The sequence below is a fragment of the Peromyscus maniculatus genome, chromosome 3, assembly GCF_049852395.1.
Source record: "Peromyscus maniculatus bairdii isolate BWxNUB_F1_BW_parent chromosome 3, HU_Pman_BW_mat_3.1, whole genome shotgun sequence".
Classification (NCBI taxonomy): Eukaryota; Metazoa; Chordata; class Mammalia; order Rodentia; family Cricetidae; genus Peromyscus; species Peromyscus maniculatus.
This window is the reverse complement of record NC_134854.1, coordinates 39,750,171-39,776,585: the sequence shown is the minus strand read 5'-3', so window position 1 is coordinate 39,776,585 and position 26,415 is coordinate 39,750,171. Positions and strand designations below refer to the sequence as shown.

The 26,415-nt window shown below is 39.6% G+C and overlaps 1 protein-coding gene and 1 pseudogene across 2 annotated transcripts in view; both read left to right on the top strand.

The window, feature by feature from the left end:
- Orc5 (origin recognition complex subunit 5) overlaps positions 1 to 4,684 on the top strand; it is a 58,074-nt gene extending 53,390 nt beyond the window's left edge. For both annotated transcript variants that reach the window (XM_042272881.2, XM_042272882.2), the window contains one exon: positions 3,862 to 4,684. In XM_042272881.2, coding sequence (XP_042128815.1) covers positions 3,862 to 3,907 — 46 coding nt within the window. In that variant the 3' untranslated portion in view covers positions 3,908 to 4,684. The remainder of the gene's footprint in view (positions 1 to 3,861) is intronic.
- Positions 4,685 to 9,240: 4,556 nt separating this feature from the next.
- LOC102905616 (small ribosomal subunit protein eS26 pseudogene) lies at positions 9,241 to 9,802 on the top strand (annotated as a pseudogene).
- The last annotated feature ends 16,613 nt before the right edge of the window (positions 9,803 to 26,415 follow it).

Here is a 26,415-nt window from a genome sequence, read left to right as displayed (position 1 = left end):
AGCAGCCGGGAACCAAGAGTTTTATGTCTAGCACATAAACACTCAGTACCTGTAGGTCAGAATAAAATGAAGGGGTTTATAGCCTAATTATCCCTAGGTGCCCCAGATACCTGAAGTGGAACAAATAACATCTCAGAGGGTATGTTTTGAGAGGTAGGATATTTCTCAGTATGTTTACTAGAGATGGAAAGACAAATATGCAGTGAATTTACAGGTCTTAGGATGCAAAGCCTAGGTGCTAATTTATTCAGTGACTAGGAAATGGTGACAAGGTAGAGAGAAGGGTAGTGACTGGGACGGTCTGAGTCTCAAGGGCAGGGTTTTTACACAAGGACACCAACTTCACTTGACTGAACTGTCTGGCATATAGAAGAGAGATGGAGCTTCATTAGCAAGAACTGAAGAGAAAACTGTGCCCTTCAGGGAGAGCCATGTTTTAGTTAATGCCTAGAATGAGAGAAGCGAGATTCATTGAAGACATAGAGGACCAGAACAGTGGAAAGGTTTGGTTAGAAAAGCCACTGGAAAGTGCTTCCAAAAAGGAATCAGAATGTGGAGTAGAGAATGAAGAGAGCTTACCTCCAAGGAGCTTTTGAGGAGGGGTCTGTGGAGGGGTCTCACTGTGAGATGAGAGTTAGGTGTGCAGCTCTCCCTGGGGGCAGACACTGCCCATGTCTCAAGGCTGTAAAGTAAGTGTGTGTTTTTAAGAAACAGTACTAAAAGAAGCCAAACTCAGAACTACCCACAAAGTATGAAAGCATGAGAAAAAGGCCTTTTCTGTGAGTAAAAGAATTGACAGATACAGATAAAACTAAATCCTTAAGTTTGTTACATGGATTAGTTCTGTTCTCAATTCTGAGTTAAGAATTACCCCTAGGAGTGCTGAGGAGATGGCTCAGTGAATAAAATGTTTTTATACAAGCTTAAGGACAAGAGTTCCAACCAGAACCAGGTTAGGGCTGGGCAGATGTGGCAGCTGCCTGTAATCCCAGCACATGAGAGGCAGGGATAGGATGTTTGAGCAGAGCTAGAATTGGTGAGGTCCAGATTCAGCAAGTGATTTTTGCCTCAGCAAGTAAAGTAGAAACTGATCAAGGAGACACAGTGTCAATCTTAAGCCTCCAGGTACACATGCAAGCCTGCATATACACATATATTCCACATATACATACATACAAAAAGAATTACAGGAAATTGTCATCCACATTGTATTTTCCTATTTTTTTCTAGCTGCTTCCTTTAGAAAATAGTTTATGTTTCATGGGAAACTGAACCTCCTGTACTCAATAAATGCTATCCGGAGTCTTAGAACTGTATTTATATGTGTCTATTGTGTATCTAAACTCAAGAAAAGCCAGAAGCAAACACATGTTTACAGTTGCCACCGACCAAAGCTTTCTTTAAAATGGGTTGTTTGCCCTGTAAGCAGTTATTGTAGTTACTTGCAGCATGGTGTTTGATATTGCCTCTGTGGTTATGCTGTTCAATTCTGACTTGCTTCAGAAGATGCATATGGGGGTCAATTAGCAGGTCACCTGCTTATTGAGGGCTGGGAGGAACTATAGAAGTATTTGGACACCTTGGTTAGTAAATGCAGTATAAAGTAGTGATCTTACACATTCAGTTCCCTGGTCACTTAGTTGTTTTTTGGGGTATAAAATTCTGACAAGGGCACTGGAGCAGTGGCTCAGTGGTTAAGAGCACTTGCTTGCTGCTCTTGCAGAGGACCTGGCTTTGGTTCCCAGCACCAGCATGGCTAACAGCTCACAATTATCTATAACTTCCATCCAGGGGATTCAGTGCTTTCTTCTGGGCTTTGTAAACACTACGTATAAATCTGTTGTTTTTAAGTGGATCTCCCTGAAACCAGAAATACAGACAGTTGTGAGCCACCAGGTCTGGGTGCTGGAACTCTAACTTGGGTCCTCTGCATATTCTTAACCACTGAGCCATCACCCATTCCTAAATAAATCTTTAAGAAAAAGAAATTATACAGTATGATTTGATTTTCTTGGTGCTGGCTTACTGACAGAGTGGAGACATGGAATACAGTTAATCTTTTATAAATGACTGCTTTTAAGTTGCTTAGGGTGTTTAAATCATACCATTTATTCTATTAAAATTTCATTGTATAAACTGTGCTATAGCCAGACAAATTATTACTGAAACGTATAAAAGAATCCTATCACAAATTAATCTGTTTTCATTTGTCTATGCATTTTTCTAGTACTAGCCCATTAGATGAACATTTTTCAGTGGTAACTGCAACACAGTTGTGATTCTGTGTTCTCTCTGTACATTTTTATTCTTAGTATGTAGATGTGTCTTCATATTGATCATTGTAAGTAAGGCTTTGGAATATAAAGAGCCTCGTAATGCTGTAATTGAGTTGTTTTTAACTTCTTCAGAACTTTTTGTTTTCACATAGACCTAAAAAGGGGGGGAGGGTATTAAATCCATTTTACTCTGTTGGTTTATAATTTAAACCTTAAAATTCAAAGCCATCAGAGGGAATGTGTTCAAAAAGGTGTACAAATACATCTCTTTTTTGTGGATGAGGAATTGTAGCCTACCGTATATCTGGATTCTCTCAAGACCCTTGATAAATCAGGTTACTGGCTGAAAAGAGTTTTTTGTTTGCTTGTTTTTTGTTTGTTTGTTTTGTTTTGTTTTAAGATCATCTTAATTGGGACTTGATTGCCAGTAAATTTGAGAGGAAAGTAAAAGGACATGAAAATAGAGCAATGTTGTGATGTCACACACGTCTGTGCAAGGGAGAGCTTACTTTTAGTTAGCATTTTGGCACTCTTGTCACTGCTGATGGTGACAGGATATCTTTATGCCATTTAGAAAGTTTTGGTGTTTTTCATGGAGGCACTGTTATAATGACAGTCTTCAGTCTAATGTTGGGTACCACAGGAGCAGAGCATCTCACAATTTGAGCTATTTTTAAATGTGTTTTCAAAAGCAGTATCTATAGTTCCCTATCCATATTTAAAAAAATATTTAGTATGTCATTTGTGTAGAAACTTTTTTAGAAAGTATATTATAAAGTGATAGACAGAAAAGAATAATTGGTGATAGTTTAATAAATAAGAATGTGCAATTAGTGACTATAAAAGGCTGTTCTCACATGGATGATTATTTTTACAGAACTGAATACTTAAGGCTTTAATTTTATACTTATTGCTAGATCATTATATCTAATTATTTTGACCATTTAGTCAAATAATAAACCTCCAAGTCTGAATATTTATAGTGAAGAATGAGTTTGGAGAAAGGAAAATAATTATATGTCTCTTCCTCTGTTATTTTATTCTGCCTGCTATAGAGGATAAAAATACACATCTACGTCATTTGTTGTATCATATTCTTGGATCGTACAGATTTAGTTGAAATGTGCATACAGGTCAGCTGCTGTTAAAAGACTGAAGATAATCAAAGCTACAAATGAGGACAGATGAGCTGTACATTATGTGAGGATAAAACAGGTGTTTGGAAGATGAAGTGTTCTGAAGCAAACAAGATTTAAATACTTTTGCATCTCTAATTACTTTATCCTTATTATTAGGCAGGAAGCAAGTGGCTTTCAAATACAATCTAAACTTTCTACAATATACTTCAAATACCAAATATTGAGGAGCTCTAACTTTGTTTTTAAGTAAAATTAACTTTCTATTTGGTCAAAAATTGGTTTGAAAATTGTGTTTTCTGTTATATTTAAAAAATTCATGCCAGCCCTATCCTGGTGCCTCTGACAGCATCATCCAGTTGTAAATTACTTCCCACATGCTTTGCAGTCATACGAAGCTGGACAGTAGAGGGTGAGGGTACTAACATACTATCTGTTTTTGTTTCTAGGACGGTGAACTTTGACATAATAAAATACTTGTATGATTTCTTGTGAAAACAAGCTTCAAAGCCATATGGACACTGTGACAATGACTAAGCCAAGCTGTGTTCATCCAGCTACTTAGCTGGCCAGGGAAAGGAGTTCTTTGGCTCTATTGGATTTGTCCAAACAGGTGCTGGCCCAGCATGGAATCTGATGAAAATACTCTGATTGGTCTGGGTAGATGTGAGCAGAAGACTATTTACCAGGGGCCCGGGAGTATTTGGAAGCAATGTGTTAATTATAAACAGCAGGGTTTGCACACAATCTGTTCTACTCTTAATGATGTTATCTTAACACTGAAATTGCCTGAAACCCATTTACTTAGGACTGTGTTTTGCTCTATGAACTCTCCCCTGCGCTTTGAATGTGCCAGCAGCCCTGGTTTATATGCCCAGCCTTTCCACTTCCTCTCCACAGGAGCCCTTGCAGTGTCTTGCCAAAGCAGATTTCCTAAGGCCACTATTTTAAAAGATCATACTTGCAAAATGTATGTTGTTTTTTAAAACCTAAGCTGTATATGCTTATTTTTTTATCCTAATTTTCTCAAATACAAGACAGCTTGTTTGAATGTACACACACCAGCTTTCTGTCTAGCTCTGCTTGCTAACCTGACAGTGCTTATATAAGAAAGATTTATCTGGTCACTCTCCCAGTTAACCACCCCAGCTGACTTTTTACCAGCATATTGTTTTCCTTCCTTCCTTCTGTCCCTCTCCTTTCTTTCCTTTTCCTTTACTTTAAGTTGTTAGCTTTTGAAAGCTCTACAATAAAATCCTTCCTATTATATTAGTCCTGTGCTTTGGTTCTGACTGTCTTACTTGTTTATATTTTTAAAGTAGCTTTCTGTTACCGTTGAATACTTGAAAATGAGACAAGTTTAAAGTGCTTAATTATAATCTAGTTTAAGTTTCGGTGGCAGTTTACTCCATTCCATCTTTTGAAGAAAAATTCTCACAGTTGGCATTCCTAGGTAGGAAGCCTTTTTATGTAATGATTTTCTGACACTTTCTTGTTCAAAGAAAGCAAGTCGTTTCCCTCTCACTTTTATTTTGAGGTAAGGAGTAGAGAGAGGAGGAATGAAATTGCTTTTTGCCTTACGATGTAAGATGGAAACTCTTCAGTCAGAAGGTACTACCCACAGACAGCTGGTGAGGGTGCTTTGTCACCCTCTTCCAGGAAGTTGTTTCCCTGCTTCCAGGGTGTTAGGTGAAGGCAGGACCAGGGAAGAGCTGTGCACAGTACAGAGCCACGTGTGGGTTTCCAAATGCAGAGATCTGTGGAGAATAGACAGCCCTTAGGTAACCATTCAGAGCAATGCCCCCTGGGACAGGTGCTGAGTGACCTGTCATGATCACGTTGAAGTGTGAGGTAGAAACAGATACCAGAAAGGGGCACAATTGGCAGATAAGAAACTGAGGATAAGAAGAGACAGGGGCAGAGTTTCTGGTGGGAGACACCATTGCTCCTCATGGCAGCTGTCGCCTATACAGCACATTTCTTGTCCTGAATCATCCCATGCCATATTACCAGCCCTAGAAGTAGCTTTCTCCACAATACTAAATTACATGTCCCTGCCCTGATTGGGCCTTCAGAAGTTTGCTATTTTGTAATTTACTTGCTAATAGCTTTGCTAAGTGAATCAGTAATGTGATCACTTTATTTAAATGAAGACTAATAGAGCTTAATACACATATTAGCATTTTAACAAGGGTCATCTGCAAATGAAATCGTCTGTTTGGAAGATATATTTCTCCAATTATAGGAAGAAATATAACAGTGAGAATTATGCTAGCTAGTTTTGTAAAGTGGTGTGCGAGAAGCCTTGGCGGACTTGAGCCAAGATGCCCTGCGGCAGGTCGCCAAGGAGGCATGCCATGTAGACATGGCTGGCGGCAGCCTAGCATGGTGGAAAGTTACTCACACTGTGCAGACATGGCATCCACATGGAAATTTTATTATTAAAGGTGGAGGGGAGAGGGAATAGAGAGAAGGAGAGAGAGAAAAAGGGAAAGAGGAAAAGCAGAGGTGTGCACAACCTTATGGTAAGAGGGAAGAAGGAAAAGGGGGGAGGGGTGATGACCTCAGGATGCTGGGCAGGTCCCCAAGGGGTGGTTTTGAATACTGACAGCTGGTAAGCCAGATACTTCTGTGAAGAATGGAGGCAACTTACGTTATACTGTCTACTCTACCTCGGTCTAGTCTAAAAGTATTATAAGTGGTACATGATGAAAGTTACTAAGCTGTAGGTTTTTAGGGTGTGTGTGTGTGTGTGTGTGTGTGTGTGTGTGTGTGTGTGTGTGTGTGTGTGTGTGTGTAAATCTTTAACTATACACTCAATTTAGCAAGAGCAGGCCACACAGCTAAAGGTCACCTTTCTTCCTTCCTTGTCATTTCAATCCCTGACCAGCCTTCATAGATGAGGAAGTTCTTTTCAACAGCTCTGGAAAGGGCAACGGCACACCAGGACACACTACATTAAGCCTGAAAGTCACAAAAGGATCAAGTCTGCATAATAAAGCCAAAATAAAGACCTGCCCTGGAGTTATGAGGTCTGACTGCCTTGGGCCAAACCAGCTATATCACTGTGGCTTTGTGACCCTAGTCACGTTATCTAACTTCTCTGCACCTCTTGTCTTTTCATTGCCCTGGTTGGGATAAGTGCCACAGCATCATTAAAAGCTTGTCTCCAGCCTGAAGCTCTATTGCAAGGCAGTGGAACCTTTGACCTTCAGCATAATGGGTGGAAGTTAGGTCACTGAAAGTGTGATCTTGAAGGTGATCCTGAGAGTCTAATCCCTTCTCTGTCCTTGGGTCTTAGTTGTTGTGAGTGAGTAGCTTCCTTCACACATTCCCTTCCTTAGTATGCTGCTCAGCCACAAATCCCAAAGCAGTTGGGCCACATGACTTGAACTCTGAGCCAAAACTCTCAAACTGTGTGCTATAATAGTTTTTCTTTTTAGTGGTACTTTGTTACAGTAATAGAAAGCTGATTGATAATCATTGGAGAATATTGAGTTGGTTCACATGATTAAATAACTTCATATAGCTAAAGCAGTTGTTTTCCAGTGGGGGCAAATTTGCCTGCTAGGAAGCATTGAGCATTCCTAGATACATTTTAATTTGTCCAGTTGGATCATGTATAGGGAAGCAGAGAGGCTAGAGAAGTTGACAAAGCCCCAACTAGGTATCTCTCACCACCAAGTAAAACCTCCAGTACCAGGAAGGATTACATCTTATTGAATTGTTGACCAAAGGAACTCCATGGTAACCCCTAAACAACCTAGGCTATTGCCAAGACCCTCCACAAATTGATGATAAGGCTCTATTTCTGTAGACAACTGTAACACAAATCTTAAATAGTCTTAGTAATAAAAAAAAAAAAACTGAAGCCAAATATTGAGGTGAAGGCTGAAAGATCAGAGAAACAGGACAAGCCACAGCCAACCTCACCTCGCCAACTCCTCAGCTGATCCTGTTTCCACAAATCCTCAGACTGAAAGCCTCTTGAGTCCTCACCTGGAAGGGACTCAGCTGAACTGCCTAAAAGCCTAGGAAATCCTCAGCCCAAGAGCCTCTGAGTCCTCACCTGAAAGGGTCTTAGTTGAACTGCTTAAAACCCTCTAGTTCCTAGTCCTCATGCCTTATATACCTTTATGCTTTCTGCCATCATTTTCTGGCATTAAAAGTGTGTGTCCTTCCCAAGCAAAGACATGAGATCTCAAATGCTGGGATTAAAGGTGTGTGCCATCATGCCTGGCTCTGTTCCCAGTATGGCCTTGAACTTGCAGAAATTGGATTAAAGTGACAGGATTAAAGGTGTATGCCACCACTCTCTGGCCTCTATGTCTAATCTAGTGGCTATTCTGTTCTCTGACCCCAGATAAGTTTATTAAGGTACACAATATATCAACCACATAACTTACATAAATCATTAAACAGAGAAGTCAAGCTATTGCCTACCTAGAAGCCATCACTTTACTGACTAGTGTTCATGGTAATTAAATGTATTCTGCATGCTACCAGAGGAGAAATGTACACAAACCCAGCTACAAACCCTTCGGTCTACAATGTTGATGTACCTGCAAGATACACTGGTGTTTTAGTGGCACAAAGCTTATGAGAGTAACCAACTACTATCTGATTGGTTTTAAGGTCAGTTCCATAAGATGGAACCCATGCCTGACATTGCTTGTGTGGCCAAGAACATGAGACTAGAAAGGCCCTGGACCTAGGAGGAAACCAAATACTATAGCTCTGCTAAAAGAGCATAGCAATAAAATGACTTCTAAAGATATTCTGCTGTACTCAGACTAGTGGATTGTTCACCCATTATTAGAGAAGCTTTTACCTGCAGTAGATAAGAATGAATCCAAAGACCCACAACTAGACAAAGCAGAGAGTGAGAGACCTTGGAACACTCAGTCCTAAGTGGATGTCTCCATCAAATCCCTTCCTTCAGGGCTCATGGAACCATGTAGAAGAAGAGGTGGAAAAATGGTAAGAGCCAATGAAGATGGAAGACACCAAGGAAACAAAGTAGTCTCTACACAGCAAGACCAATGCACACAGGAGCTCACAGAGACTGCGGCAGCATGCATAGGGTTTGCACAGCACAGATACTGCGGCAGCATGCATAGGGTTTGCACAGCACAGATACTGCGGCAGCATGCATAGGGTTTACACAGAGCAGATACTGCGACAACATACATAGGGTTTGCACAGGCCTAAGCCAGATAGGGTCCCAGTGCTGTGAGGGGAGCAGACACAAGCCCCCATCTCTAACCCAGATACTCTCCCGATTGATAGCCACTTGCAAGGGAAAACTTATTTTTCTTTAAAGGAGTCTCACTGGGTACAAAACACACTTAAGGGTAGGCTCCAAGCTCAGCAGTTAGATGACCAACACAAAACAAACTCAATGGTATTTTCGAAGGATTGTTTCTTTATTCTTTCAGGGGGTTTTGCTGTTGTTGTTTACCTCATAATGCTTTGTCTGGTCTCCCCACCCCTTACCCCTTTACAGGTCTTTGTTTACATAGTATGGTTTCTGATTTAGTGTCTTGTGGGATTTCTATGTGTGCCAATATGCCTCTGTCTAGATGTTTCTTGTGCTTTTTCTTTGACTCTGTTTTTTTTTCTATTAATTTGTTTTTATTTTATTTTATCTATTTCTTTTTTTTTTTTTGAGACCTTTGTTTAATAATGAGAGAGCAAGAAAAAGTGTAGATCAGATAGGAGCTGGAAGAGTTGAGGGAGGGGAAACCATAACCAGAATATATTGTATGAAAAAAATCTATTTTTAATAATAAAAACAAAGAAATGTCTGTTGTACCAAGGTTGAAAAGCCCTGACCTAAGTAAGTACTCGGCACATAACAAGTGTTCAGTTAAGTGTTAGCTGTCCTCATACAAAGGAGTACTGTACCTCAAAAAATTATGTCATAAAAATTTGGAGTTACTCGTCTTTCGGGTCTTGGCTCCAAGATGACCAAAAAAAGGAGAAACAATGGTCAGGCCAAAAAGGGCCGCAGCCATGTGCAGCCCATCCGCTGCACGAACTGCGCCCGGTGCGTGCCCAAAGACAAGGCCATTAAGAAGTTTGTCATTCAGAACATCGTGGAGGCCACCGCTGTCAGGGACATATCCGAAACCAGTGTCTTCGACACCTGTGTGCTTCCCAAGCTCTATGCCAAGCTGCATTACTGCATGAGCTGTGCTGTTCATAGCAAGGTAGTCAGGAATAGATCCCGTGAAGTCCACCAGGACCGGACACGCCCACCACGATTTAGACCTGCTGGTGCTGCACCGTGACCTCTACCAAAGCCCATGTAAAGAGATGGCTTCATAAAGACAGAAGAAAAAACACCTTCGAAAAATAAAATGGGACTTACACTTTTTGAATGTGTCTGTGCCAGGTGTGAATTGTGTGTTATTTCATTTTCTGTGTGTGCTTCTGGAGACCGTAAGGCAGAACAAACCTGGTGTTGTTTTAGGCTCTGTGTACCTTATTTTTTGAGGTAGTCTGTGCAGGCTAGCCAGCTGGTGAGCTCCAGGGTCCTGTTTATGCATGAGCCAAATTCAACCTTTTTACGTGGGTTCTGGAGGATAAACTGAGTCAGCCAAGATTATCATACTCCTGGAAATGTAGGGAGGGCACTCACTGTGGCTTCCAGCCCTGCAGACTATAATTTGGTCATAGAATGCCAAATTTTGAGCCATCTTCCTTTTGAGACATGATCAGATGTTTTGCTGGCTTTGAACTTAGGTCCCTCTGCCTCTGAGTACTAAGATTAATAAAGATATATGTCAACCATAAAAAAAAAATTGGAGTTACTCAAATGGTCATAGTATCATGTATGTTTTGGATTTGAAGTGATCCACTTCATGTGTAGACTTCATTACTTGCTTTTTCAGGATCCAATGAGAATGTCAAAAGTTTAGCTAAGAGATCAAGTCAGAACAGGCAACCTGGGACTCACATTGTTTGCTCTCAAGTGTTATAAGTGAAAAACTAGAATGTATATGTCCAACAGGCTGAATTAAACAACTATGTTGTATGTAATTAATATTTTCTAGAGTGTGAGAAACTAACATAGTAGAACAATCTATTTAGTGTGTACCACTCTGCTCATGCATGCAGAGAAGAACAGTGTACCAAGTCCAGGAACAGTGCATCCTTTATCACATTAAGCACCCAGTAAGTTTTAAAAAATAGTAGACAGAATACAGGAATGACTGCATGTGCAGTCAGCTGTGACACTTCCTCCAGTGCTACCTGAAGTCTCTCACTGTCAAGTACGTAATTGCTTGCATGTCACACCTTACCATGAGCAGAGTATTGGGTTGGAGGCAATTAGAGGTTGATATTCAGCTTCATCTCCTGCATTTTTTAAAGTTTCTTCTTTACATGGTGCTGCCTATCATATGTGAATAGTGTTGATAATTTTGCATGTAATTTCAGTCTGCTGACACAATTTGCTTTCAAAAATGCTTAGTAGAGCTCAAGGAAATCTTTTCTATCAAGATAGCAACATTTTGCTCAAATTTCCCATTAACTGCCCTGAATACACAGTTAGTGCTCATTTTCCAACAGTGGCATGCATTCATGAGGCACAGTGTGAGAAGTAGGGATTTGGTAGAGCAGAGAAAATTATAATCAATTCATTCATTTAACTGCATGTTGATGCACAGTAATGACAGGACTTTTCAAAGGCATTCCAACTGTTTGAGTAAATAGCGGTAGCTTTGGGACAGTGGGAAGAGCCTGGGCTTTAGAGGCATTAAAATTTTGCTAGGGTTTGGGATAAACTAATCTGTTTCATTGCACTTTCAAGAAGTTGGGGTGTCTGATATAATGACAGTTTCCATAATGTAGCATGTGTGCATAAAAACTAAATACCAGCTACATGCCATACAGTGTGTTACATGCAAGGGGTACAGCAGTGAGCAATGGAAGCAGATCTGTGGATAGCAGTTGATGCCAGTATTGGTAGAGCTATCCTCTGAAACAGGACCTTCTGGGGACCACCAAGCCTACGAAGTAGAGAAGATTATGGGTTCAGTGTTGGACATGTTACCACTGAGATTCTTAAGTGAAGCAAGTACTTGGATCTATAATAGGGAGGAACCACCAGGATAGATGCAGTTATTTCATGATTAACATGTGTTAGTCCTCCAAGTAATACCCATGCTGTGATTAGGGGAAACCAATCTAGAAGGTAGCCATGAATGTTCTTCAAGAATTGCCTGTTACCTATGCTTTTTGAACTACTAATTCTGTACTATGTATATTACTCCTTGTTCCTTTCAGTTCATGAAGTAATGATAAACTAGTAAGCTCTATTTATTTATGGCCCCAAAAGAAAAAAACAAGCTCAGTTGATCGTAGTTCCTTGGAGAATCTTAGATCATATGGTTGCTCCCTATACTTATTCACCTTTCTTCTGGCTGGGTGATGAGCGAGGAGAGCCAGCGTGCTTTCAGTGCTGTGTTTGCCCAGGCAGTAGCTAAGACCTACAAGACCTGCCCTTGCATAGTAGGAAAGGAATTAGACCAACCACTGATGAAAGAGGTATAGAAGAATTTGTAGATATACTGGGTTACTACATAGAGCATAGTATGCTGAAAATAGAAATGCATAAAGTAGTATGTGATCTCAAAATTGCAATTAGTATGGTGGAGGCAGCAGGTTCCCACCACAGTCACCAAGTGTTTTTGCCTCCCTGCTTCCCAAACACAGGATACAAGATCAGTGTAGGTAGAACACAGGAAGCAAGGACAGTGGGTGTCAGAAAAGGAATTAATGGTGCTAAGAGCAGGTTGTGGGGCATTTCATATCTTGGTTCCAGTTGTTTGAGTTGAAGGTGGAGAGCATTAGCAGAGGAGTCAGATATCATGCTTAGATTTTGAAAAGGATCACTACATGCTATAAAGAGAGCAATAAGCTTTAAAGAACCAAAAGAAACAGGAAAGACAGAGAAATATTGGTGGCTCAGATAAAAGTATCAGCAGGGACTGAGGTGAGATGTTGGATTCTGAACAAAATTTGAAAGAAATTTTGATGTAATGTGTTAAATAATTTGATGTTAATTGTGAAGGAAAAAGTAACTGGTAACTCCAAGTTTTTGGCTTGGTTGTCTGGAAAGACAGTTGATTGTCTGAGATGAGGAAGACTGAAGGACCAATTAAGATAGGTTAACTATAGTTTATATCTCCCAAAATCATGTGTTGAAACTCATCACCAATATGATGAATAAGGCTCAAAGAAAGCTTTCCTTTTATGATAGCAATGCTGCTCTCAGGTTTGCTGTTTCCCCGAATACACAGTGTTCATTTTCCAGCAGTGGCATGCATTCATGAGGCACAGTGTGAGAAGTAGGAATTTGGTAGAATACAGACAATTGTGTTAAATTCATTCATTTAACTGCATGTTGATTCAGAGTTCTGTTAAAAGAACTTAAATCATTCCTTTAGAAAATGATTAGTTGTTGAGTTTCTAGTGTCATGAATAGATTAGTGACCTTATAGAAAAGGAGTAAGGAGTTCCTCACTCCATTTTGACTTTCTATCCCTTGAACCTTGTAAGGACATAGCATTATCTCATTTGCCTTCTGCTACTTCTAGTATAGAGATTGTAAGTACTTTGTTTTGGAGGATGCAGCAATCCTGGAAGTAGAGAGCATCTCTCACCAAAGACCAAATCTGCTGGGACCTTGTATTGGACTTCCCAACCCCACAAATGGTGAGAAATAGACTGCTTTGTAACTACTCAGAGTCGGGTGTATTTTGTTGGAGCAGCACAAACGAATTTAACAGAATGTAAATGGAGCATCAAAACAAATTAGAAATTCAGAAGAGAAGCATAGAGGAGAGATAAACTGATGGAGTTACCATCACTTAAATGGAAATATGCAAGGAAAGTGTGTACATAAATGGCTGGCCCCTCTGATTAGAAAACAGCACCTATTTGCTAGGAAAGGTGGAGTGTGGTGCATAAATTCCAAGAGGTAAAACCCCTGCCCTCTTTGAAAGGAATCTGTGGTCATTCTTTGCCAGGGAAGATAGGACTTATCTACAATTGGAATTTTAAATATGAAAGTTTCAAGTATTAAGTTAATAAAAATAATGCTATAATTTCAAATAGTCCTAATGGAATAGAGACAAGGGAAAATGGCAGTGGGGGTATGAGTGGATCACATTCCTAGATACAGATCAGTGTCCACCATGCCCAGCCCAAGTGAGATGACTTCTAAATACTGAGTTCACTGATTAAATGTGCTAATTAAAGTTCAAATGATACGTACTACTGAGTATTTACATTTTTCTCATTCCTAAAGTATTAAAATATTGAATTTTAACATTAAATATAAAGTTTCCCTCTAGGTAGATTTACCATGGAATATTTTTATTACCAAACTCTTTTCTTCCCCTGGATGTACCCATATATTCCTGTTCTTTCTTCGGATCATGTGCTTATTAGAGCCTGCACTTCAAGTTGTGTTAGAAGTTTGAACTGGTAAACTGGAGAGCTTTAACAATGCCTGACATATTGCCTCCACATATACCCACACAAATGTGCTCACATACACATATGCATACATATATACTTCCTCCAACACACACAAAAAGAAAAAGTCTATGGCATCTCAATTCATCACATTCAAAACTGAAAGCAATCAAATATTCATAGAATGGATTTAAAAACCACCTCTTCTTACAAGACTGTTATATAAGTAAGTCTTCTAGACATTATACAGAAGTAAAATAAGCCAGAAACTGGACATTTTAATCTGTGGTCTTCCTCTAGGTGAAGTTCTTGGTGGTGGTGGTGGTGGTGGTGGTGGTGGTGGTGGTGGTGGTGGTGGTGGTATTGACTGGAATGGGATATGACAGCTTTCTGGACTGATACAAATATCATTTATCTATATGTAAGTGGTGGTACAATGGTGCCATTGAAAATTCAGTCGAACTATACATTTTAAATTTAAATATTCTGCATTGGACTTCAAAAAACCAACAAAAACCCTTAAATGTAGCAATAGTTCTGTGGTTGACACAATATTGAACCATCCTCTTGAGACAGTGAGGACCACGAAATTAGGGTAAAAAAAACAACAACAATAAAACTTTCCAATTTTTTTAAAAATATAAAATAAAGATAGAAAAGAATTTTGGAGGTGCCAATCTGTTTACACCAGGCCTTGTTTTTCCTTCTGCTGGAGATGGTCGTAGATCAGGCAAGCAGCTATAGCTGAAGCTTGTAGCCCTGCAGTGGATCTCAGCTGAACGTCAGTCTCAGTAAGGCATGGGCAGCAGACAGGGACCCTGTGGAAATTAGTTGTCATGGGAACTGACTTTCAGATGCTGACAGAGATGGGAAAAAACTGCATTCATTAAACATACTACTTTTGCTGTGGGATGGTCTTTCTGTACACTGTGAATATATGTTGCTCTCATTGGTTGATAAATAAAGCTGTTTTGGCCAATAGCCAGGCAGAATAAGGTTAGGGGGTACATTCAAACTTAAGATGGAGATAAAGAAGGGTGGAGTCTAGCAAACATGATCCAGCCATCCAAGGAACAAGATGTTAGAGAACCAGTAAGCCATGGGCCACATGGCAATATAGAATAATAGAAATGGGTTAATTTAAATGTAAGAGCTAGCTAGTAATAAGCCTGAGCTAATGGTCAAACATTTATAAGTAATATAAGCCTCTGAGTGATTATTTGGAAATGGCTGTGGGATGGGATGGGACAGAGAAAAGCCTCTGGTTACATATAGTACCCACCATCTGGTGTGGATCCACATAAGATTCGAGAAAGCTTTAAAAAAGGTTCTGCACACACAGAAACAGAGCTGCACTGGTCTTTCTAGTCTCACAGTCTCGTGCCAGCAGCAGTGTTAGAGCCACATCTCCCAACAGCTGCCTGCAATATAGAGCCAGCCACCAGTCACCAGCTGCCATGAGCTAAGGAGCATGTCAGGTTTTCACAGTCTCACACAGGCCTTGGTACAGAGAGACTAATCAGCCACACACTGAATGATGGATTTAGCTTTTGCTCGTATAGAGAAAAGGTTAAAGATACACAATAAAAAGAGGTCCAGACAGAAAAACCTCTAACGAGGTTCTAGTGTGCTTTACAATGTGCATAGGCTTAAGAAAAATAGATTATAGAAAGAAAGAAATAGTTTAAAAAATAATATAATAAAGTCTTTAGAAAAAGAAGTAAAATAATAAAAATGAATAAATCACATAGAATGGGAAATACACAGGGAGTCTGGATCTTGTATAGTGTTGTGCTGATTTTGAATGTTTTGATGCTGACAAGCAAACAATAGCTGCTGAGAGACGTGGGATTGAGAGAGAGAGACTGGTGAAATACACCAGCCTAGACATTTTAAAAATGCCTTCACTTTAAAACAGAAGTCAAAAAAATATATTTGTAAAATGGAATTTAAAAGATGCATTGCTTTGGAGAAGCAGCTTTGATTTTGTTTCCACAGAAAACAAGAGGCTGTGGATTTGTTCCACGTTAAGATGGATCAAGTTTGATCAAGGGAGACCTCCTGAACTTTGACAGGTGATATCTATCAATGAAGGTTATAGCTGGTCTTCCCAGGACTTGGCCATTATTTCAAATTTTCTCAGGGTCCCCATAAGATTACCAGCACCTCCAATCAACAAGAATTAGTCTAGAGAATTATGCCCAAATTCCCAAGATGTTTATGAATGTTTGTTTTCATTTAAAGGGGGTTAGTTATAATTGGTTAATGGTCATAGTCAATCTCTTTCTAAAGAAGAAAGTGGGATACAATATAGAAATGATGTGGGGAAAAGGGTAGATTATGATGTTTAAAAAAAAGGTAGATTATTGAATCCACTTTAATCCAAAAAAACAACTATAAATCTTAAAATATTTTACATTGGTATGGATTTTGGTTTATTGATACAAATTTAAGGTCAGTTTTGTTATGCTGTATATATATTTCTATTCTTGTTTAAGGTATTATGTTTATACAGCTCACTTAAAAATATATATAATTAAAAATACAGATTGATAGTCATCTATAATAGTCAAACTTATAGCCATATTAGTTAGGTTTTTGAGGTATACAAAGATATATTTCAATTAGATAGGTAATCTTCAAACACTTCAAAGACCTATAGAATATGGCATTTAAAATGTTTTAAGAACTTAGACTTTTCTTGACAGTGAGACATGTCTGCCCCTGGCAGCACCAATTACTTCAAAGAGGATGATGGGCATTGAAAAAACTTGTTATGGAGTTTGCTTTCAATGTGGCAAGGCTAGCCATTTGGGCAAGAAACTGCTCTTGCCTGGACTGCCTGACAGTGTTCTGTATAAACTGGACATGCAGAATCCAAAGGAAAGTGACTTCTAAACTTTGCCAAAACAAGGCTCCTTCAGGTTCCTGCTTCACAGAAGAAACTGCCAGACATTCTACAGGACACAGAGGAAAGTGACTGATGTTTTGCCAATATAGGCAGGACAGTCCTTCAAATTTCCTACTTCACTGAAAAGTCTGCCAGATATTCTAGGCCTACAGGCTGAATGAAGATGGATGCCCCAATGTTACAGAAGAACTTTGGGTGACTGTCCAGGCAGCCAAATTTATGTCATTTCTAGAGTTTGGGAAGTTGCTTGCAATGCACTTCCTGTTTACTTGGGTAATATATCCTTCTGGGGTTTTTGATGGAGTTGAAGACTAGATAGTTATAATTATAGTTTTCTTAGTTATCATAAAAAATAAATTAGAAATGAAACTTTAGACTGACAAAGATAGGATAGATGATAAAGTATTTTCTTTAATTTTGCCAAATACAAATAGACTAGATATTGTAACTGTAATTCCTACTTGATAACTGTTTTGTTATATGTAATTTTACTATGTTAAAGTTAAAACCTTACTTTTTGATTAGACAGAAAGGGAGAAATGCTGTGGGATGGTCTTTCTGTATGCTGTGAATATATGTTGCTCTCACTGGTTGACAAATAAAGCTGTTTTGGCCAATAACTCAGCAGAATAAGGTTAGGCAGTACATTCAAACTAAAGATGGAGATGAAGAAGGGTGGAGTCAAGCAGACACAATCCAGCCACAGAAGGAACAAGATGTCAGAAAACCAGTAAGCTATGGGCCATGAGGCGATGCGTAGATTAACAGAAATGGATTGATTTTTTAATATAAGAGCTGGCTAGTAATAAGGCTGAGCTAATGGCCAAACATTTATAAGTAATATAAGCTTCTAAGTGATTATTTGGAAATAGCTGCAGGATAGAGAAAAGCCTCTGGTTACATATTTAAAGACCTGTGGTTCATAATTCTGAGACCATAATGGACTTACTAAGAACACAAGACTTAAAAATTATTCCCAGAATGTCATAGCCTTATCTCAGTAGATTCACAGATGCAATGACTAGGAATTATTAAATACATATATTAGGATAAAACCATACGGAATCGAGCCTCTCTTGTAAAGTGATACATCTAAAAGTGTACTGGTTAAAATTGTAAGTTCACAAAAAGACCCCGAACAGCAGCATACTGAATGGTGAGATGTGCTCTGGAGACCAAGGTTTAGGTCAGGACTTGAATGAAGTAGGCTTGTGAATGCTTCCCAAGATAAACAGTACATTGTGACTTGATATTTCTGAATTTAAGCAGTTGCAGTGAAATTATAAATGAAGGAGTGAATAATCCATTATGTAGAAAATAACCAGTGAAAAAACAACCAAAGTACAGTAGAAAATAATGGTGTCCATCACAGTCATTCTAGGTCTGACAGAAGAATTTACTTTAAGGATCACCCAGCTATGCCCTTGATGAATTCAGGGATGTCACTTATAGACACTGTCTTTATAACTAGTTTCTACTAAATATTTATTATTGACTGAAAGAGACCCCAGGAACTGAAATGCCAAAGTGTGTGCTGGATGATGGGGGATGGGGAATTTACACATCACCCCTTGGGGCATACTGGCTGTCTCAGTAGGTGGGGCAGGAGCATGGAGTTTTGATTGGAATATGTATAATCATTCCACTTAATTCTCTTCCTTCAGGATTTCATTTCATGTCAGGTGACTGTATATCAAGCTCAGTAATGAAAAATTTAAATGAGGATACTTACTTGCGGTTTTTGATTATACCCATAGAAGCCTAAACAAAATACAAAATTACAGCAAGCAATTTTGGTGGAAAGTAGGGACTGTTTAGAAAAATCAGTCATATTAGGTGACAGGGCCTGAAAGCAATACAATATTGTCAAATGACGTAGGGCTCCATGACTTATGATTTATGGTTGTTCAGGTTTGGTTCTCCCTGTGTTTGACTTGCCCTTACAACAATGTGTCATCTTTATGGTAGCATTTCTGGCAAAATTTGGAGCCAGTGATAAACTTGGAAATTGTCAGTTTGTAGTTTGTAAGAGAAGTTGTGGCCATCAATGATCTTCTACAGAAGGAAGTAGTGAAATGATGAGAAGCCCAAAGTATATCCAGAGATGTTTGCATCATGGATGCCAATGAAGAGATCTGTCTCTCAAGTCAGGCATGTGTACAGGTGGTACACCTGTAATTCCAGCACTTGGAAGGTGTCTTAGTTAGGGTGTCTATTGCTGTGAAGAGAAACTAGCAATATAGCAACTCTTATAAAGAAAACATTGAATTGAGGTGCCACTCCCTATGAGCTTATAGGGGTCAATTACATTCAAACCACCACATTCCACTCCTGGCCCCCATAAGCTTGTAACAATATCATAATGCAAAATGCATTTAGTCCAACTTCAAAAGTCCCCATAGTCTATCACAGTCTCAACAATGTTTCAAAGTCCAAAGTTTAAAATCTCTTCTGAGATTCATGCAATCTCGTAACTGTAATTGCCTATAAAAAAAAGCAGATGTCATGTTGCCTACTTATAAAGGCAAGGATATACATTACCATTCCAAAACACAAGGAAGGGAGAATAGTGAGGAAATACTGGACCAAGCAAGACTAGAAAACCAGCTGGGCAAACCGCAAACTCTGCATGTCTGATGTCAAAATGCTCTTCAGATCGCCAACAGAAGTGCAGCACACTGCTGTCTCTTTGTCTGGTTCTACCCCGTTAGCAGCTTTCCCTGGCAAGAATCCCATGGCTCTGGCATATCCAACATCTTGCATTCTCCAATGCAGTCCAGTCTTCAACTTCACAGCTTCATGCAATGGCCTTTCTAGGCCTCTATTCAGAGACACCCCTGACATATGCCTAGCTTTTTTAGTCATGGGGGCAAATTCCATAGCCTCTTTCTTCTGTCCTTAACTCTAAAGCAAAACCACATGGCCAAAGCTGCCAAGTTCTGCTTCCTGCTGGGGCTGGAAAATGGTCCCCTAGTTCAAGTATATCTTCACCAGCTTTCTGTTTTTAATGGTTTCCTTCACTACCTAAGCTTGGCTGTCCTGAAACTGGATCTGTAGAACAGGCTGACCTCAAACTCAGAGATTTGCCAGTCTCTTCCTTCTGAGTGCACCACCACACCTAGCTCTAAACTTTTCTTTAATTCCTTTTCACAAATTTAGCTGTGTGGGATAGTGTCCTGAGGTCACCACTCCCTTTATTTATAACACTTTCCATTTCTTAATCTGTTTATCTTGTTGAATGGACTTAGCTCTATTTCTCTTTCTGGTACTCTTTTTCCCCTCAAATGTTTTTCCTTGCTCAATTTGCTCCTTTTCATTATATATCTTCATTAGAATTAACACTAGTAACCACACAACAGAGTCTATACTAGGCTGTTTTGAGATTTCCTCTGCCAAGGAAATTAATTAATCAAAACCTCTTCACTTTAGCCTCGGGGAAACTTTTTGGACAATGGCAAAAAGCAGCCACATTCTTCACCAAAATATCACAAGAACTATTTCTAGGAAACATATTAAAATTCTTTGCCTCTGAAACCTCTTGAGTGAGCCTCCCACATTTCAAATCACTCTTAGCACCACTGTCTTCCATGCTCCTACTAGTGTGGCCCATTAAGCAGTGCTTAAAGCATTCCACTGCTTTCCTAACTCAAACTCCCAAAATTCAAATTCCTCCAAATAAAAGCATGGCAAAGCCTTTCACAGCAATACCCCCACTCCTGGTTCCAACATCTGTCTTACTTAGAGTTTCTGTTATTGTTAAGAGATACCATGACCACAGCAACTCTTATAAAGGAAAACATTTAATTGGGGTGGCTCACTTACAGTATAGAGGTTTAGCCCATTATCATGGCAGGAAGCAAGGCATCATGCAAGCAGACATGAGACTAAAGAAGTAGCTGAGAGTTCTTACATCTTTATTCACAGGCAAGAGGAAGTGGTCTGGGGCACTGGGTGTGACTTGGGCATATATGAGACCTCAAAGCCCACCCCCACTGTGACACACTTCCTTCAACAAGGCCACATCTACTCCAACAAAGCCACACCTCCTAATAGTGCCACTCCCTATGAGCTTGTGGTGGTCAATTACATTCAAACTACCACAGAAGGCTTAGGCAGAAATATCCTGAGTTTGAGACCAGGCTAAGCTACATAAAGACACCCTGTCTGTTTCTGTTTCTGTCTTTGCTGTCTCTCCTTCTCCCCCCTCTTCTATCTCTCTCTCTCTGTCTCTCTCTGTCTCTCTGTCTCTCTCTCTCTCTCTCTCTCTCTCTCTCTCTCTCTCTCTCTCTCTGTTAATAAAGACAAAATGCATATATTAAACCTAACAAGTAGGTTAGAGGAACTTAAAAAATTCTGAGTTTAAGTTGGTTAAATGGCAGACTGCAGTGATTTGATGGATGAATTCTAGATAAGGGAATAAATAGTAAAGATTGATTTCACATTCAAGAATTTTAACTCCAAGGAGAAAACAGCTGTTAGCAGCTCCTGTGTCTCATCCAAACGAGTCATACATCAAATTCCCTAGTACCTCAGAATGTGACTTTATTTGGAAATGGAGATATTCAGATAAAAGTAGTTAAGGTAAAGTCATTAGAGTGAGGTGTAGCCCAATATGATCAGTACTTTTATAAAAGGAGAAATTAAGACGAGTATTGTGTGAACATAAAGATGGCAGCCAGCACACCAAGAAGGGAGGGCTGGGCATATTCTCAGAATGCTCAGAGGGGGCTGCCTGTACTGGTTCAACATTAGACCTCCACCGTCTACAACTCCTGATGCAGATTCATTCATTGTTTTAACTGACCAGCAACCTAGAGAATAAATACAGTGGTGAAGGAGGTATTTAAAAAAACAGAGGGTTTGAGAAATAAGGTGAGAAGAAATTGAATGTATTTTCATTTTAAGAATGAAACAAGAATAAAGGGAGGATAAAGAAGACTACAGAATAGTCATACCACCCTAAGTCGGGGATAGAGGGGTAAATTTTATTTTGTAACTGTATTTTGTGGGTTACAGATGTTTGTGGGCTATGGCATGGGTGCTGGGAACCTAACCTGTGTCCTCTGCAGGGGCAGGAAGTGCTCTTAACATCTAGGCCATATCTTCAGCCTTTATAGTCGGGATTTTAAGCCCATAGTCAGCAACTTACAATAAGATAGCATGTTACAGCATGTCTGCATGTACTCCACATATATATAATTTATACTAAGTTCTACCCACTCTTCCTATTTGTTTTTTTCCTAATTCCTACATCATCCTATTCTTTTTTTTTAACTGAGAAAATTCTTATTCATTTTACATACCAACCACAGATCCCCCTCTCATCCCTCCTCCTACTCCCTCCCAGATTTCCCCTCCCAACCTATCCCGATTCCCTCCTTTGAAAAGGTAAGGCCTCCCATGGGGAGTCAGCAAAACCTGGTACATTCAGTTGAGGAAGGTCCAAGCACCCCCCACACACACACATCAAGGCTGTGCAAGGCATCCCACCATAGGTAATGGGCTCCAAAAAGGGCTCCAAAAAGCCAGCTCATGCACCAGGGATGGATCCTAACCACACTGCCAGGGGTCCCTCAAACAGGCCAAGCAACACTGCTGGTCTAAAGTTCATGAGTTCCCACTAGCTTGGTTTGGGTGTCTCTGTAGATTTCCCCATCATGATCTCTCTCTCTCTCTCTCTCTCTCTCTCTCTCTCTCTCTCTCTCTCTCTCTCTCTCTCTCTCTTTTCAAGTTTTTGAGACAGGGTTTCTTTGTGTAGTTTTGGTACCTGTCCTGAATCTCACTCTGTAGACCAGGCTGGCCTGGAACTCACAGAGATCTGCTTGGCTCTGCCTCTTGAGTGCTGGGATTAAAGGCATGTGCCACCACTACCCAGCTCCCATCATGATCATGATCTCCCATCATAGCTCTTTCCTCTCTTCGACTGAACTCCTGGAGCTTGGTTCTGGATCTCTGCATCTGCTTCCATCAGTTACTGGATGAAGGCTCTATGGTGATAGTTAGGGTATTCATCAATCTGATTACCAGAATAGGCCAGCTCAGGCACACTCTCCAATAGTGCTAGTCTAAGCTGGGGTCATCCTTGTGGATTCCTGGGAACGTTCCTAGCACCAGGTTTTTCCCTATCCCTATGATGTCTCCCTCTATCATGATAAATCTTTTATTGCTCTCCCACTCAGTCCTTGTTATAGCTCAACCATCCCATTCCCTTATGTTCTCATCCCCCATCCCCTATCCTCTATTCCTCGCCCCCACCCCCGCATCCCCAGTTTACTCAGGAGATCTAATCTATTTCCCCTTCCCAGAGTAATCCATGCATCCCTCTTAGGGTCCTCCTTATTAGCTAGCTTCTCTGGAGCTGTGGGTTGCAGTCTGGCCATCCCTTCCCTCACATCTAATATCCACTTATGAGTGAGAACATACCATGTTTTTCTTCTGAGTCTGGGTTACCTCACTCAGGATGATATTTTCTAGTTCCATCCATTTGCCTGCAAATTTCATGATGTCATTGTTTTTTACTTCTGAGTAGTACTCCATTGTGCATAAGTACCACATTTTCTTTATCCATTCTTCAGTTGAGGGGCATCTAGGTTGTTTCCAGGTTCTGGGTCTTACGAATAATGTGCTATGAACATAGTTGAACATGTGTCCTTGTGGTATGATTGAGTGTCCTTTGGGTATATGCCCAAGAGTGGTATAGCTGGGTCTTGAGGTAGATTGATTCCCGATTTTCTGAGAAACTGCCATACTGATTTCCAAAGTGGCTGTACAAGTTTGTACTTCCACCAACAGTGGAGGAGTGTTCCCCTTGCTCCACATCCTCTCCAACATAAGCTGTCTTCAATATTTTTTATCTTAGCCATTCTGACAGGTGTAAGGTGGTATCTGAGAGTCATTTTGATTTGCATTTCCCTAATGACTATGGATGGTGAGCAATTCCTTAAATGTCTTTTGGCCATTTGAGATTCTTCTGCTGAGAATTCTCTGTTTAGCTCTGTAGCCAATGTTTTAAATTGAATTGTTTGGTATTTTGATGTCTAGTTTCCTGAATTCTTTATATATTTTGGAGATCAGCCCTCTGTCAGATGTGGGGTTGGTGAAAATCTTTTCCCATTCTATAGGCTGTTGTTTTTGCTTATTGACCATGTCCTTTGCCTTACAAAATCTGAGTTTCAGGAGGTCCCATTTATTTATTTCTTTTTATTTTTATTCATTTTTACATAACAACCACAGATTCCCCTCTCATCTCTCCTCCTACTCCCCCCCCCAACTTTTCCCCCACCCCTCACCCCTCTTCCAATAGGGTAAGTTCTCCCATGGATCAAAAAGTGAGAGCAACAAATGTCTGTGCTACTGGTCTTATATTTAGGAAGTGGTCTGTGCCAATGTGTTCAAGACTACTTCCTACTTTTTCTTCTATCAGGTTCAGTGTAACTGGTTTTATATTGAGGTCTTTGATCCACTTGGACTTGAGTTTTGTCCATGGTGACAGATATGGATCTATTTGCAATCTTCTACATGTTGACATTCAGTTATGCCAGTACTATTTGTTGAAGATGCTTTCTTTTTTCCATTTTACAGTTTTGGCTTCTTTGTGAAAAATCAGGTGTTCATAGGTGTGTGGATTAACGTCAGGGTCTTCAATTCAACTCCATTTATTCACATGTTGGTTTTTCTGCCAATTCCTAGCTGTTTTTATTACTGTAGCTCTATAGTAGAGCTTGAGGTCAGGGATGGTGATGCCTCCAGAAGTTGCTTTACTGTACAGGATTGTTTTAGCTATCCTGGGTTTTTTGTTTTTCCATATGAAGTTGAGTATTGTTCTTTCCAAGTCTGTGAAGAATTGTGTTGGGAGTTGGATGGGGATTGCATTGAATCTGTAGATTGCTTATTGGTAAGATTGCCATTTTTATTATATTGGTTCTACCTATGCATGAGTATGGGAGATCTTTCCATTTTCTGATATCTCCTTCAATTTCTTTCTTTAGAGACTTAAAGTTCTTGCTATACAGGTCTTTCACTTGCTTTGTTAGAGTTACTCCAAGCATTTTATATTATTTGTGGCTATTGTAAAGGGTGATGTTTCTCTGATTACTTTCTGGGCCCACTTTTTTTTAATTTTTATTTATTTTATTTTTCTTTATTAAGAAATTTTCTAATCACTCCTCATGCTATCCACAGACCCCCCTCCTCCCTCCTCCCACACCCCAGCCCTCTTTCCCAAGCCACCCCACATCCCCACATCCCCCAAATCGAGGTCTCCCATGGGGAGTCAGCAGAGCCCTGCTCACTGAGCCTAGGCAGGTCCAAGCCTCTTCCCACTGCACCAAGGCTTTGCAAGGTGTCACACCACAGGCACCGGGTTCCCAGAAGCTTGCTTGGCCAATTTATTATTTGTATATAGGAAGGTTACTGATTTTTTTTCAGTTAATCTTGTATCATACCATATTACTGAAGGTGTTTATCAGTTGTAGGAGTTCCCTGGTAGAATTTTTTGGGTCACTTATGTTTACTATCATATCATCTGCAAATAGTGAAAGTTTGACTTCTTCCTTTCCAATTTGTATCCCCTTGATCTCCTTTTGTTGTCTTATTGCTCTAATTAGAACTTCAAGTACTATATAATATATATTATATATATATATATATATATATATATATATATATATAGAGAGAGAGAGAGAGAGAGAGAGAGAGAGAGAGAGTGGACATCCTGGTCTTGTTCCTGATTTTAGTGGAATTGCTTTGAGTTTCTCTCCATTTAATTTGATGTTGGCTGTTGGCTTGCTATAAATTGTCTTTATTATGTTTAGGTAGTTCCTTATATTCCTGATCTCTCCAAGACCTTTAACATGAATGGGTGTTGGATTTTGTTAAAGGCTTTTTCGGCATCTAATGAGATGATCATGTGGTTTTTTTCTTTCAGTTTATTGATTACAAATATGATGGATTTCATTGACAGATTTTCATGTGTTTAGCCATCCATGCATCTCTGAGATAAAGCCTACTTGATCATGGTGGATATTTTTTATGTGTTCTTGGATTTGATTTGCCAGTATTTTATTGAGTATTTTTGCATCAATGTTCATGAGGGAGATTGGTCTACAATTCTTTTTCTTTGTTGTGGTTTGGATATCAGAGTAACTTCAGCCTCATAAAAAGAGTTTGGCCATGTTCCTTCTGTTTCTATTGTGTGGAACAATTTGGAGAGTATTAGTATTAGCTCTTCTTTGAAATTCTGGTAGAATTCTACACTGAAACCATCTGGTCCTGGGCTTTTTTTGGTTGGGGGACTTTTAATGACTATTTCTATTTCCTTAGTAATTACAGGTTTATTTAAATTGTTTATCTGGTCTTCAATTTTGTTACGTGGTACCTATCCAAAAAACTGTCCATTTCTTTCAGATTTTCCAATTTTGTGGAGTACATGTTTTTGAAGTTTGACCTGATGATTCTCTGGATTTCCTTGTTGTCTTTTGCCATGTCTTCCTTTTCTTTTCTGATTTTGTTAATTTGGATGCTCTCTCACTTTTGCTTGCTAAGTTTGTGTAAGGGTTTTTCTATCTAGCTGATTTCCTCAAAGAATCAACTCTGTTTCATTGAT